Source organism: Gadus chalcogrammus, chromosome 9, assembly GCF_026213295.1.
Source record: "Gadus chalcogrammus isolate NIFS_2021 chromosome 9, NIFS_Gcha_1.0, whole genome shotgun sequence".
NCBI classification, from domain to species: domain Eukaryota; kingdom Metazoa; phylum Chordata; class Actinopteri; order Gadiformes; family Gadidae; genus Gadus; species Gadus chalcogrammus.
The window spans coordinates 13,368,474-13,383,060 of NC_079420.1; the positions used below are offsets into that span (position 1 = coordinate 13,368,474).

The window sequence follows — 14,587 nt, forward strand, 5'->3', positions numbered from 1 at the left end:
ACATCACGGCTGTGTGGTTCCTGACCCAGAACAAAACAGATGTCTGGTGTCAGGATCTAAACTCTGCCTCATATGGTTTACTTATTGTTTGTGCTGTTCAATAAGAGTCCCATCGCGCTGTCACCGACTCTCCTGCTGTATCTATTCATGCTCAAGGTTTACCGTGGCCCAGATTGCTGCTGACATATACTCATTCTGGTAAACAAGATGTTATACAATCCCAGATACATGAATATATGCATGTGCATGCACGCACACATTTAAAATGAGTTTAAGTTTGAGTTGAGTTTAATGTGTTTCAGCCAGCAGCCCTGCCTCTAGCCTTCCAACAATCAACACAGAAACTCAAGAACAAGGAAAGTTACAGCCAGGTGGGCAGCAACACTTTGATGGCAAATCAGCAATCTGTTTCAGATCTGAATTTCCTGTTGGGGCTTTTCTATTTTCAAAATGAACAATGTGTAGCAGTGTAGATACTTCAACCTTCACCAAATACAATTCAGACAGGACTCTTTTCAATCCCAGGGCAAGTGAAGGTTTATACAATAAAATACAAGTTTATACATGCATATTTGGTTTGTTTGAGTTACCAACAAGCTGAAAAAGAAAACTGAATATAAACAAGACGTTGTAATCCGGATTGGTGGACCCTATGACGTATTTCCACTCTATTATTCGATTAAAAGTTCGGTTTTCTGGTCTGCCCATGCGCAATCTGCCCGTCGTGTTGCAGCGCCAGTAATGTTAAAACCCCAAACCCCCTAAGAGCTGGCGGTCAATTCATCATACTTGAAGTGACGGAACCATTCTGGACTAGCGCTTGCCATAAAGCGTTAATGCTCTGTAGGGCGTGAAGCGGACTTTTTTCTTCCTCTTTTGCATCATAATCAAGAAACGTAAAGGAGGGCGATAAGTAAGAATCTGAGAAGATGACAGCGATTTATATCTCTAGAAATGTTAAATCTGAAAGTGCACCTACGTTACTGTCTTAGTTATGCATCAGCATTCAAATATAAATGTGGGACTAAGATTGCAAGCGTCGACGTTCACCTTGTAACGGACCAATGGGAAGGATGCAAGCAGGTGAGTGGTTAGAGTTCACCCCCTTTTTTTTTTTTTAATGATTTTTTTTCAATTGCCACTTTTTGTACAAACACATAAATTAAATGTTCCGTCCATTGTTGTTTTCAGCAGCTTGGTCAAATCAGTAGGCCTATTGATTCTTCTACAGTAGAAACAGCAAACGGATGCTCTTACCAAGATACAAACCGGCTACTTCATTCTTAGTGGAAACTAGGAACAGTTAAAAATGACTTTCACGTGAGTGCAGCAATAACTTTTAATGTAAAACATGATGTTGGTATGCATGATAGCCAACTGACCTGCCTTGTTCCTTTTTTAAGATTTTGAAGAAATAGTGTGTAGCCTACATCGTTGCTTCTGGCCAATAGAGGGCGCTATAGAACGGTGCCTTACTGTAACTTATATCTGGATCTGGAGGAGGGAAACAAGAAAATTGTCCTCAAATCTGAATTCCTGCCAAGCTGCCGGCTCTGCTCTCATCCTTTAATTCCTCTGCTCATGTTGGGTGGTATCAGTTGAACCCTGTCGCCCTGTTTTGTGCTTGACCTCTTTTCGCCCTGTCCAACCCTGTCCTGTAGCAGTGTGGATCCTGCTTGTACTGATTGAGGAGGGCTTCACGGCGGCGGCACAGAAAACCAAAGGTTGGAGTTCGCTTCATTATGTTTATTTACTACAGTAACAACCATGCTGTACACTGTCCACTAGTGTTCTATGTGTTTGAAAGAGTTTGTCTACGCCTCTGCCCTCGTTCACTTAAGATTACAACTCCACAGGTGTACAGCATGTGTGTGTGTGTGTGTGTGTGTGTGTGTGTGTGTGTGTGTGTGTGTGTGTGTGTGTGTGTGTTTGTGTGTATATAACATATACTACACATATGCATTTATGATGCGGCCTAATGTGGAATTGAAAGTCAGACTAGTGGTCATGACTATATGTGATGCAGTGTGTGTGTTGAATGGATCCACAGATGCAGCAGACGCAGCATCCCAAGGCGTTAAGCCCACCCTTCAACCTCGGCTCCCCCGTAACTGTGGAAGCTGGGTGAGAGACACGGAGGGCGGGGTCTTTAGCTCTCCAAACTACCCCAAAACATACCCACCCAACAAAGAGTGCATCTATATACTGGAAGGTAAGCTACATGCGCTTGTAGTTTCACACATCATGTATTCACTAACAAATCAGACATGCACTTTAAATAACGACTGATATTTTAGTTGTGTATTTTGTGTATTTGATTGGATGTTTTATGCAAAGGCCATCAAACTATGCATTGTTCTGCATGTAACACCCTATGCAAAACGACGGCCTCGTCCAATGTCATCTCCCGTTCATTCCCGCTGCAGCGTTACCGCGGCAGCGGATAGAGCTGCACTTCAACCGGAGCTTCTACATGGAGGCGTCGTTCGAGTGCCGCTTCGACCACATCGAGGTGCGGGACGGCCCCTTCAGCTTCTCCCCCCTCATCGACCGCTTCTGCGGCACGGCCACCCCGGGCCTGGTGGTCTCCAGCGGCCGCTTCGTGTGGGTGCGCTTCTACAGCGACGACGAGCTGGAGGGCCAGGGCTTCCAGGTCCAGTACCACTTCACCACAGGTAGGAGGTTCACCCCCCCCCCCCCCCCCTGGGGGTTAAGGGGTCACATGAGGACAGAGCACCGTCTGGGAGATGAACAGGATGATCCTGTCACATGGTCGATGCACACGAGTGTGGCATCGTGAGAGTGATGCCAAGGAGCCTCCCTTCATAGAGGAAGTCCTAACCAGAGTAGTCGTAGGACTAGGACATTAATGTAACAGTTCATACGGGTCGGCTCTTCTTTTGTTCCAGGGCTAGGCTGGGAGACTTAAGGGGCCTACACACCGCCCACACTCAAACCAACATGCTAGAAGCACTAGACCAACCAGAGGCTCCGAGACGCCAACTCCCTCAGACTTTGCATGTTGAATCGGACCAGACACTGTCCACGCGGTTCCAAAAGCTTCCAACAGACCTGAACACAAGAAACAGATTTGTTCCCGAACTCGTCAGAGTCTCCCCAAATGCTTCAGATGGCCACAAGGGGGCCGTGTGTAGCATCCTTTATCTTCACTCGCTTAGTCTACTACCCGGGCCTTGGGACATAGAAGGAGCAGATCCATAATTAGTGTGATGAGCGACACCTCAGTGAAAGGGTCCGTTCTCACTGTTTTTTGGGGGTTTTGTGACCATGCTTCAGGCTCTACTCCCTGACTGACTCTCAATTACATTTCTGATTTTCCAGTCTCATCTTCTCACACACCCAATAAATCAGTCTTTGGGGAACATAATGTTAAGACGGAGAACACCAGACAACAAAGCATGTTATATGAATATCTTCTACCAACAATGTACATAAGTTATTGCTAATGAAAGCTGACTGGTTCTCTCTTTCATTTCCCCATAAAGACCCTGAGTTTTATCTGCACCTTGGAGGAATCCTTAACCCCATCCCAGGTATCTCTACCGCATTCAATCATCTGTGCTCAGTATCATACTTGTTTTATTATCGATTTACCTTATACCTGATTGCTTTTGAACAATTCATTGTTGTTCATTGTTCACCTGAAAATTCTTGTTTCATTTATTTGACAAATAATCCTTACAAAAACATTTAGCTTGTTCGCTGCGTTACATACTTAAAAACAGTCTAAAAATTGGAAGTGGTCAAACTGTCCACCTAGTGACATACAGTCTGCAACAAATCTAACAAACATCTCACACGCTCTGTCGTATTGTACACCGACTCCTACCATTGTTATTGTTGATGCTGTCAACAAAGCATTAGGAAGGATTACAAGTTGTACCTTTCTCTTTTCGTCTACGATTTCATGGCTCGTTCCAGACTGCCAGTTTGAGCTGAGCGGGGCGGATGGGCTGATCCGCTCCAGTCAGGTGGAAGACGAGAACAAGGTGAAAGGGGACCAGGCCGTGGACTGTATCTGGACCATCCGAGCGCCCGTCAACCACAGGGTATCTGCCGCCTTGTGTCTCCACAAAGGGAATGACTTTCCCAGCATGAGACCCAATATATTATTCTTAGTTTTTCTTTTTTTGTTCAAGGAATCCTTATCAAGTAAATCAAAATACATCCATTAGATTGTATAATTTCAAAAGATAAGTCCAGTGTTGGAGTGTTGGGGTGTAAATCTGTTAAAACAATATCTATGTTATTCACTGAAGCAGTAATTATAACACTATAATTTCCATGAGTGAGTCCAAAATTTGTACACTCCTGTATTTCTCCGTCCCAGATCTACCTGCGGTTTCTAGATTATCAAATGGAGAATTCGAATGAATGTAAGAAGAACTTTGTGGCCGTGTATGACGGCAGCAACGCCATTGAAGACCTGAAGGTAAGCGGTGCAAATCATGTGAACCTCTTTATCAGCCTCCCGTGATCAGCATGCCTTCGCCTCACGATGATGTTGTTGTGTGATCTGTTATGACAGGCTAAGTTCTGTAGCACGGTGGCTAACGACGTCATGCTAGACACGGGGCTAGGCGTTATTCGGATGTGGGCCGATGAGTCGAGTCGCCTCAGTCGCTTCCGCATGCTGTTCACCGTGTTTGAGGACCGTGAGTTTGTGTTTATTTTGTGTCTTTAGTTGTAAGTCCCCATGGCAGAAAACCGTCTCTTCTCTTGGGTATGGACTGGTAAATAGTGCCTCCGTGTGGTTGATAAACTGCAATTTCGGGCACCTCATTCTTTTAAGTTTTATCCAGCCCTGTTGCCCTGCACATCACCGGTGGGGAGGTGCACACTACCACTACTGCAAACTGCAATTTCAACCATTATTAATAATCTCAAATTCTGGGCTGTTTGTGTGGTCATAGTCAAGGGCCAAGCAAATATCACATTATGTAGTTGCATATGTGGCAGCCATGTTACAATAACACGGTACAGAAAATAAGACTTTGTATTTACTCCTAAATTATATCTTATTGGTTCTCAAGGACATCTGTTTTAATCTCCTTTCAGCCCCATGCCAGGGCAGTTCATTCTTCTGCCATAGCAACATGTGCATCAACTCCTCTCTGGTGTGCAATGGCATCCAGAACTGTGTCTTCCCCTGGGACGAAGGCAGCTGTAAAGGTACATACTGATCATGTGTCCGTCTGTCTGACTCTGCTTGTGAAATGAAATATAAGGCATTATTTAGTTATATTTTTCTAATGATCAGTCATCGTTATGATGTGGTTGATTTATCATTTTAAAATTGTACCACTAATTTCTTTCTTTCACATTTGTGTGTGTGTGTGTGTGTGTGTGTGTGTGTGTGTGTGTGTGTGTGTGTGTGTGTGTGTGTGTGTGTGTGTGTGTGTGTGTGTGTGTGTGTGTGTGTGTGTGTGTGTGTGTGTGTGTGCATGCGTGCATGAATATCTCTTTGTGTATTGTCCGTGTGTGTGTATTGTGGATGCATGTACCTGCGGGAATATGTGTGTGTTGTGTGTTGTGTGTGTGTATGTGTATGTGTGAGTGCATCTGTGTATAATTTGTGAATTGTGTCTGCCTTTCCCACCGTCCAGAAAAGAAGAGCAAAGGCCTGTTCCACCACATCACCAAGACCCACGGGACGTTGATCGGCGTGTCCACCGGCCTGGTGCTGCTGCTCCTTGTCATCTCTATCTTGGTGCAGGTCAAGCAGCCGCGCAAAAAGGTCCACAGCCGACCGGTCGATACAAGTAGAGCATCAACACTGTGCCCATCATATATATAGATAAAATATCCAGCACGTGTGTATAATGTAGCCATAGGGTTGTGTGTTCAAATGTTCATTTTATTTAAAAGCACAGGTTTTTTTCCTCCCTGCGCAAATCCCCCAACCCGTGTCAAACACAAATATCCATATTCCGTTGATTATTATGCTTCACCTCTTTATTCCAGATTTGTATTTTGAACTGAGTGAATGCTGACATTTTCCCCAAGAGGAATTCCTTGTACATTTGTACTTACTGTAAGTGATCATAAGTGATGTTCTTACTAAGTACATCACTTGATTCTTAACTTCTGACTGCAGGTGCTGCTGCGTAAAAATAACTTGTTCAACCGGCCTGAGTTCCATGAAGTGTTTGACCCTCCCCATTACGAGCTTTTCACTCTCAGGGATAAGGTAGGTTCAATCTGATCCACACCTCCTCGTATAATATTAAATGAAAGGGGGACCTACAAAGTTTGAAATCTGAAACCTGCTGTGTCTCTTCGTAGTCCTGCTCCAAAGTCCTTACTGGCTGATTCTGTCCGATGTGATCCGAGCCAGGAGTGATGTAGCTAATTCTGGTTCTCCTCAGCCTAGCACTTCCCGGTCTAAATTATCCAACCCCCATAGTGACGGTACTTTGTGCGGTGCAGCAAAGCCATTCGAAAAGTCCACAATTTCTGAAAACAAAACAGAAATATGTATATACATTCTCTCCAAAGACCAATCACCAAGGAGAGACTGGTTAGAAGGGAAAGCCCCCTGAAAATAACCTGTACTCGGACACGATGCGTTGAGGGTATATCACAGTACGGATGATGGCTCGACCCCGATTGTTTTACAATGCAGTTCAGAGTCATTGCTTCAAGGATGTTTTTAATGATACCTAAAGTTCCACAATAGGTCCCCTTTAAAGTTATGCTTGGTGCTCTGTCTAGCATGCCTGCGTGGCCTGGCTCTTACGATTCCTCCCTGGGCACCAGGACACGTCTGGGGATCTGGGGGAGCTCTCTGAGGAGATGCAGTCGCTGAACGCCCTCCGCCGCTCGTCCTCCGAGCGCAACCGTTGCGTCCACGAGCACCACTGCGGCTCCCAGGCCTCCGTCAGCTACGTGATGCCCGGTCGGGGCGAGCCCCCCCTGCTCACTGGCTCCGTCCACTTTCCCCCGTTCGGGGGGGTCTTCCAGAACGACTTCCAGGCCTTCCAGCAGGGCACCAGCCGGAGCCTGAGGAAGAAGAGCTGGCCCAGCATGAAGCCGGGCCGGGCGGAGCTACGGCACTCCATGACCGAAAGGGGACAGGGGCACCCCGCGGCTGGGGTCGCCATGCTGAGGAGGGTGGAGAGGGTGATGGAGGAGGAGCTGGAGGAGGAGGAGGAGGATGTGGAGGAGGAGGAGAACGGGAGGTATGACGTGTATGTGCGCCGAGCCGGAGGCAGAAGGATGAACTGTGAAATGGCCCAGCAGAGGTCCCTGTCGATGGACTTCTGAGGAGCGGGGGATGCGTGGATGGGTGGTGGGGTGTGATCTCTTCTTGTTTGGATGGGGGCCTGTTTGAGAGGGGACAAATGAGGAGATGGAGAGGAAGCATTGAGGATCTCAATCAACTTTTGTATTTGAATGTGGAAGAGAATTGCAGGTAATGAATAACCCCCTTCCCTCACTTTGTTGACACTTTTTACGTTTGGACTTGGCCACCTTATTTAAAATGTTATAGGTTCTTGTCATGTAAAAAAGCTTTCGTTGGACAATAAACCATGCTTTCCTACTTCTGATTCAATCATTCAATCAATGTATATCTTAATGAACGAAAATGGTAAAAAAATATTTTCATCTCACAACGTTGGTTATTACACACATGGTGTTGCATACAAACCCCACAAGTAGGCACGTGTGTTCTGTTTTTAGATTGCTACCTCAAGGTGTGCCATTCACATGTCAGTAGCAATGTTCCTCATCGAACAGGGAACGGCACAGGGAAGTTCTGAAACCAGCAGTGCAGTGTGTTGCATAACTGTTCCTCACAGACTGTACGTAAGCAGGTACACGTTGGTGTGAACAGTCACATTATGATGGCTTTAAGGACCATGCATAATGTGAGCACCTGTGTTGCCATCATTTCCATCTGCTTCTCTGTGCATTTCATTTACAGGATTTTAACATTGCATTGCATAAAATCCATAAAATCAGCACAAAAACGGTCATCCACAGTTTGAATTGTATTTATTTATTTATTTTTTATAGATGCAATGTGAATCCTGGGATATGTACACTGCATGCTGTACAGAATATGTCAAAGTATATAAGTGTAATATAAAGTATGGCACACATCTACCAGTATTGAACATATGTATTGGAGTCATTGACTGGCTGAACAGTTATGATGAAATTGTGAAATGTGAGTATTTGAAGTGATATCTTTGAATATATCACTTTATCTTCCCTGAAGGATTTCAAGATTCCTGAGTGTATTTGACGACCGGCGCTCGTGCTCAGAGCTTTTGTGCTGACAGCTTCTGTGTGTGGACCAAGTGTACCAAACCGGTAAGGTAACCTCAGAATTAGATAACAACCACAGTCAGGAATCCAGTCATGGCTGATACCGGGGTAGGAAGGAACCGGGGAGTCACTGAGTGCAAATGAAGCCAGGCAACCCTCCAAACACAAAGTCCAGTCAGCGGGACTGAATAGGTACCTTTTCACCTAGAAATAATACCATGGGCAGAGTTATGTAATGCAAGACCAATACTGCCGACCGGGTTGAGGTTCACCTGCTTAGTATCAACGCATCATTCAGGTTATGGATCAGTAATTGTAGGCATACAACTAAAGGAAAGCAATTTTCAACCATGTCATAATGCATTATGTAAGTGTTAAGTGTTGCCCGTTTATGTTATGCATCTCAGATCATATGTTATTTATCTATATATATATAAAGAGCAAAACGTCCTGTCATTTATGAATAGGTCACAACCATAGTTTTAGTCTTTACCACTTTAAATATCTTGTTCCCTTAATGTTGGCTTAATTCATGTATTCAATGATTAGTGCTATTGTTATTTGCTTGAAGCCTTATTTTCTTCCTTTATGTTTACTTGTGAGTAGCGTAGAAATAAATGCCTGGCAAGTACGTCATATTATCAAACTGATAAATTGTACGGTGTTTGTGAGTGTGCCTGCTTTGGTTTACATGCATGCTTCTTTCGTTCGAAGAATATTACAACTATATACATCCAACTTCCAACTGCATGTGACTTTACTTTATGAGGACATTTTTAGAGCCATTCTGTCCAATCCACGACAGAGATAACACTGATAACATGTTTTGTGGGTGTCCCGACCAACCATTCCGTGCTGACTCACCGTGTGTGTGCTTTTGTGGTTGAACTTTATGTTTTTAAAAGCAAGGAATGTTTATAGGCAGACAAGAAGTTTAATATGAGGCCACACAACCAATCTAGCCTTTAGCTAAGAATAATAAACTGGTATATAACAAATTATGGACAATATCAGGAAAAATATCAACAACATTTTATTGAAAAGATACAAATATAATACAAACGTTTATATTTATGATAACGGCTAAATAAGGAGTTTGTACCACAACATTCTGTTTAATTGGCACAGGCTATTCAGAAGCCAAGTGTAGGTAAGAGTTTGGGGTTGTTGTCACTGTTGCTCATACAAGTACAAAGGTATACTTGCTGATTGCTGATTATTAATTGTTAATGAGAAATTGTTAATTGCTCATTCACAAAAGCAGCAGCTTTGAATGAAAGCCATTTGTTCTTCAACTCCAACCCACTGCTATCCATCGGCACTCCTACACTGCACTCCTACACTATTACATATTTATAATAGTTCATACTATTATTCCCATGTCCATATTCACCATCCTTACGGTCTCTTGAACTGCTGCTTCTGTATTTTACCGTAATGTGTATTTCTGCTATGTTCTTTGTTATTATTTGCTATTATCTATGACTCTTTCAAAAATATATCTATAAATATTATACATAATATTATACTTAGTTGTTGTCCAAAGAATTCCATTGTTCAGAACGACCATATCAAAGTCAAAGACCCTTGGCCTTTGCTGCTCTCTTCATCCCCCTGGATTCGTCCTTCGGAGACCCAGGGACATGACCCCTGTGGCTCCAACCGGTAGCCCCACACACGGGGACCCCAGACCGGCTCGGTGATTCCACCAGCGGCACCAACATGCCATGGTGGCACACCAATGTCTCTGTGAGTTCAAATTGTGTGCGGTCGTGTTGTGGTCCTCAGTGAATCCTCGAAGAAGGCCTGGCGCTCGTGCAGCAACAAGGGCGTGCTCTCCCCTAGGACGGCGTCTATGAAGTTGGGTCGTCTCCAGGCGTAGACCATGCTGTTGAGGAAGCCTTGCAGCGACATGCTCACTGCCTGGAGAAGACCTGACGGTTAGCGGGGGGCATCCTAACCTGGGGAATTATATTTACGTTTTGTTTAACTTTTTTATTCATACCTGTATGATGTAGAGACTAAAAATACTGTTTTGTGATACTTTGGTCCATGGTGAAAGGGTAGACATGATGGTCAGTAAAAGTGCTGTAGGAAAGGATAGTTTAGAGCACAACAAGTAGATGTTTGAGGATTTCAGGGAAATCTATTTTAGATTGTATTCCATGTGTTCCAACAGATATCAACCGTATGTCTTATTTCATGTACCTGGTGTCCAGCAGAATAGGATGATCAACACCATATTACGCGCTGTGGAGTATATTCTCCTCAGTCTGTGTCGAGAACGTCCATCTGCCTCCCCAGGAAGTAGACCCTGATGGTCATAGTTATTATACCAGTAGCCCACCTTGTAATACATAACCTGCGAAGGAGACCACGGTGATGATTATAGAAACCCCATACCGTATAAAATAATGGACACAATAAACATGTAAGTATTTTACAAAATGTCGAATTGTAATTAGATTTATATGAATAACTTACTGAGCTGGAGACAAGTGCTGGTATGAGTGCAAGAAAGAGAAGAACTTTGATAAAAGCATCGTGAAGGACCTGCTGTTAGTGGGGAGGGGGGGGGGGGAGAACATAGAGTTATTAACTAAATGTGTTAATGCATCATTTCAAACTTGTGTTGTCATTCCCCGAGCTCCCCTCCTGTACTCACCGAGGCCGGACACGGATCTCCCCAGGCATGCAAAAACAGTATACAGCTAGAAGAAAACAACATTTGGAGTTAAACACACATAAACTGTGTGTATATAGGATATACTCATACCATATACGTATCTTTATACCATGCAAGTGTATGATTTACCTGGTACAGTATGTGTTATCAGCGGGAATGATGTCATTGGTGACATAGGGAATGTCCGTAGACAACGTGCTTGTGTAAAGGTAGGTAGCGATCACGTACAACAGATAGATGGCAACAGGAACCGACCTGTTGAATGGCCATGATGGTGAGGGGCAGAAACAATGGGGAGAGAGGTGCTTTCAGTATGTAGAGTAGAATTGAGTCCACAAGAGATAAATATCATTATCAACCTTGTCATTTCATATCCAAGCAACTCCTCTAACCAAGCATGTAAACAATCAAGTTTTACAGCAAATTGAAACATTCTACTTCTTGCAGAAAATTTGAAGATGGCAAAAAAAATCGAGATTCCCAGAAAGTGCGTGAGGATGACATAACACCATTCAGGCTTAATTAACTTTGAGTATAACTATTAAATCCCATCCCCTTTTAATGTCGGGTTTCACGTTCATTCAGCTCTGTTAACGAAGTAGAGCTCACTTACCATAGAATGGTGTACAGGGATAAGGCTACAGTGGTTCTCTGACATAGGTTCTGTCAAAAGAGTAGGAGCAGTCGGTTTACAACGTGATCAGCAATTAACAGGAGCAACCAATGAGAGAGCAGGATCGGTTGGTTACCTGTTGGCCCTCGCTGTGGCCCTGTGTCACCCTCCATCCTCTGAATATGTTCTTAGATTTCCAGGAGTAAACCACCACCATCAGAAATGAAATGAGGTAGAATGTCTGCAATGAGGTACAACCCCCCCCCCAAACACACACACACACACACACACAAACACACACACACACACACACACACACACACACACACACACACACACACACACACACACACACACACACACACACACACACACGCGCGCACACACACACACACACACACACACACACACACACACACACACACACATACATACATATACAAACATACACACAAACACTTTCTGTTTGAACCATATCTATGAAAAAAAAGCAGCTCTAGAATGTAAAGGTGTGTTAAAAGGTAATGACCATATATCCCATATTTGTACTTGGAACATAAATAGATTAACACCAATAAGCAAGCCTTGTTTACAGTGTTGAGATTAAATTATTAACAATCAAATCAAAAAGGCAGCTAAAACGCACCCTAACTGAAGGCATCCTTGAGCAAGATTATTTACATATTCCTGAATTCCTTTCAATTTCCTGTATTCACTGTCGAACAACTAGCTGCACTTTTATCCTCTTTATTCACTGTCTAACACCTACCTGCTCCTTAAGCCTATGTAGTCACTGTCTTAACACCATACAGCTGCTCTTTTATTATTTAGCAGCTACCTGCTTTTAATCATCCATATTCACTGTCTAACACCTACCTGCTCCTATTACCAGTATCGATAGTCATTGTATGAGTCCCTTTTGTGCAAAGGTTTCTTACAGTGATGAAATATGCATGCTAATACAATGACAACCGTTTTCGGTTTGTCTGTACATATAAGAATTAGCATTTGTGTTTTTATTGTTTTATACCTGAGTCACTGAGGGGAAAGTCCAAATGTGTCAATTACATGATAACAACACAGTCCTGTGCCCTAAAGCAGAAAAAAGCACTATTGTATTGAATCTCCCTAGTCTGGTTTCAACAATGAAAATGAAACTATATAGTGATGGAAACTGACGAACCATCTTGTGTCCATGACGACCCAAGATGGCCGCTAATTGAATAATGCCCACAGGCAGCCTGCTTCTTACCAGTGACAGTGGCAGAGCTCGTTGGCAGAAGGAGACACTGTGTCTGAAGTAGCCCGTGAGGTTCATTGCACTGGTGAACATCAGAATTAGTGAAGCCAGGAAGTCTGCCAGGGCAAGCTGCACCAAAGGCAGCACCTACACACAGGCATGCAAGACAATCAGCACACACAAGCACATGCACGTGCACACGCAAACATTCCATAAATCCATCCATGTTCATCCATGCTGCCTCAAAAGAGTGTAGCGACATATACTGCAGCAACCGCAAGAACAACACACACAGACACAAACACACACAAACGTACCTGTTCTTGTAGTCGTTGCCATTTTACAATGGAAACCAACAGAACAGAAGCGCTACCTATCAAACTTCGTTTTAAACGAAAGATAAAATATACATGTTATGATTATCATTATCATTATAATTATTTTTTCATTATAATTACTTATAGTAACAGTAGCTGCAGCAGCAGTTGTAGTAGTAATGTTTATTAACTTATTATTACATTACTAAAACAATTTATATGAATACTTTCACCTTCATGTATCTACTTGATGTCCTACTCGATGTAATGCAAATGACGGATACAAACAAACAGTTTGTGTGAGGAGGTTACCTGGGAGTAAGAGAAACTAAGTACACAGCAGACAAAATGATCATCTGAAAGAATAATCATTCAATTAGTGTCACTATAGTTAACGTAAGAGTGATTGGTTTTAATCAAGCAAAGTAAAATCAGTCCAATATGCAATGCTTACCTGATCTTCCCTCAATGTTCCGTTGACATCCATGGTGATCACCAAATTATTATCGAACCCTCTGTTGTTTTAGAGCACACTGGTTCGGCCCCGCTATAACGCTTGTATCCATGGCTGGCGTTGTACGAGTAATCTGTATGTATTCGAAAGAGAGTACATCCCTTCGCTATGCACCTTAGACCCACGTCTAATTTTGCAGTATCTCCTATACTTAGCTCCACCTGCTGTCCAGGTATGTCCGTGGTATGTTTGTCCGTGTGTGTGTGTGTGTGTGCGTGCGTACGTGAGAGAGTATGTGTGTGTGTGTGTGTGTGTGTGTGTGTGTGTGTGTGTGTGTGTGTGTGTGTGTGTGTGTGTGTGTGTGTGTGTGTGTGTGTGTGTGTGTGTGTGTGTGTGTGTGTGTGTGTGTGTGTGTGTGTGTGTGCGTGCGTGCGTGCGTGCGTGCGTGCGTGCGTGCGTGCGTGCGTGCGTGCGTGTGTGTGTGTGTGTGTGTGTGTGTGTGTGTGTGTGTGTGTGTGTGTGTGTGCGTGCGCGCCTAGCTTACACTGCCATCTAGTGGAATCCCAAGACTTCTATCGTGGACGATGACTTCTCTTATCCTTTGTCAAACTTTACCAATGCCATTTTAAGGATTTTTTCTCTTTCCAAGTACATTGACATAAAACTTTGAATGAAAGATGTCATTAATATGATTAATAGTGAGATATCATATTAATGAACATTGCTTTTGTCAATTATTCACCTGACTGATACAATGCAGTTGTATGTTCTCTGCATAAATATATACCCCTATACATATTATTCTCCATTCCAGATTTAATGGTTAAATGAAAACTGAAATAAAATATATTTAATCAAACAACGTATCAATTTCCCTTAATTGTTTGTTGGTGCTTAATGTACTTAAAAGATAGTTGTGATAGTTGTGTCCTATACATATTTTATATGTATATGCCTATATATATGTATGCCTTGTCTCTGT

The 14,587-nt window shown here is 43.2% G+C and overlaps 2 protein-coding genes across 2 annotated transcripts; one reads left to right on the plus strand and one right to left on the minus strand.

The window, feature by feature from the left end:
- Window positions 1-811: 811 nt before the first annotated feature.
- neto2b (neuropilin (NRP) and tolloid (TLL)-like 2b) lies at window positions 812-9,964 on the plus strand. The gene is made up of 13 exons (XM_056598816.1): window positions 812-1,083; window positions 1,662-1,724; window positions 2,051-2,212; window positions 2,427-2,675; window positions 3,507-3,554; window positions 3,943-4,070; window positions 4,352-4,453; window positions 4,550-4,676; window positions 5,080-5,193; window positions 5,628-5,758; window positions 6,119-6,211; window positions 6,781-7,143; window positions 9,935-9,964. Exons 1-13 carry the CDS (start codon window positions 1,065-1,067, stop codon window positions 9,962-9,964), a joined length of 1,629 nt encoding a protein of 542 aa, XP_056454791.1. The 5' UTR covers window positions 812-1,064.
- Window positions 9,965-10,050: 86 nt separating this feature from the next.
- Window positions 10,051-13,638, minus strand: si:dkey-30c15.2 (uncharacterized protein LOC558938 homolog). The gene is made up of 8 exons (XM_056598817.1): window positions 13,606-13,638; window positions 13,464-13,507; window positions 13,152-13,215; window positions 12,847-12,981; window positions 11,731-11,835; window positions 10,504-10,657; window positions 10,301-10,383; window positions 10,051-10,218 (listed from the first exon to the last, which is right to left on the minus strand). The coding sequence occupies exons 1-8, from the start codon at window positions 13,636-13,638 to the stop codon at window positions 10,051-10,053; spliced, it is 786 nt and encodes a 261-aa protein (XP_056454792.1).
- Window positions 13,639-14,587: the final 949 nt, after the last annotated feature.

Bases quoted from the DNA above. Each gene is read 5' to 3' on its own strand.
- neto2b (XM_056598816.1), top strand. The intron at 4,071-4,351 runs GTATCTGCCGCC...TCTCCGTCCCAG, and splicing joins GAGCGCCCGTCAACCACAGG to ATCTACCTGCGGTTTCTAGA. The intron at 7,144-9,934 runs GTGATGGAGGAG...TCGGAGACCCAG, and splicing joins TGCTGAGGAGGGTGGAGAGG to GGACATGACCCCTGTGGCTC.
- si:dkey-30c15.2 (XM_056598817.1), bottom strand. From the start codon at position 13,638: ATGGATGTCAACGGAACATTGAGGGAAGATCAG. The intron at 13,216-13,463 runs GTAACCTCCTCA...TTTAAAACGAAG, and splicing joins TTAGTTTCTCTTACTCCCAG to TTTGATAGGTAGCGCTTCTG. The intron at 10,384-10,503 runs GTACATGAAATA...CCTTTCCTACAG, and splicing joins CCTATTCTGCTGGACACCAG to CACTTTTACTGACCATCATG.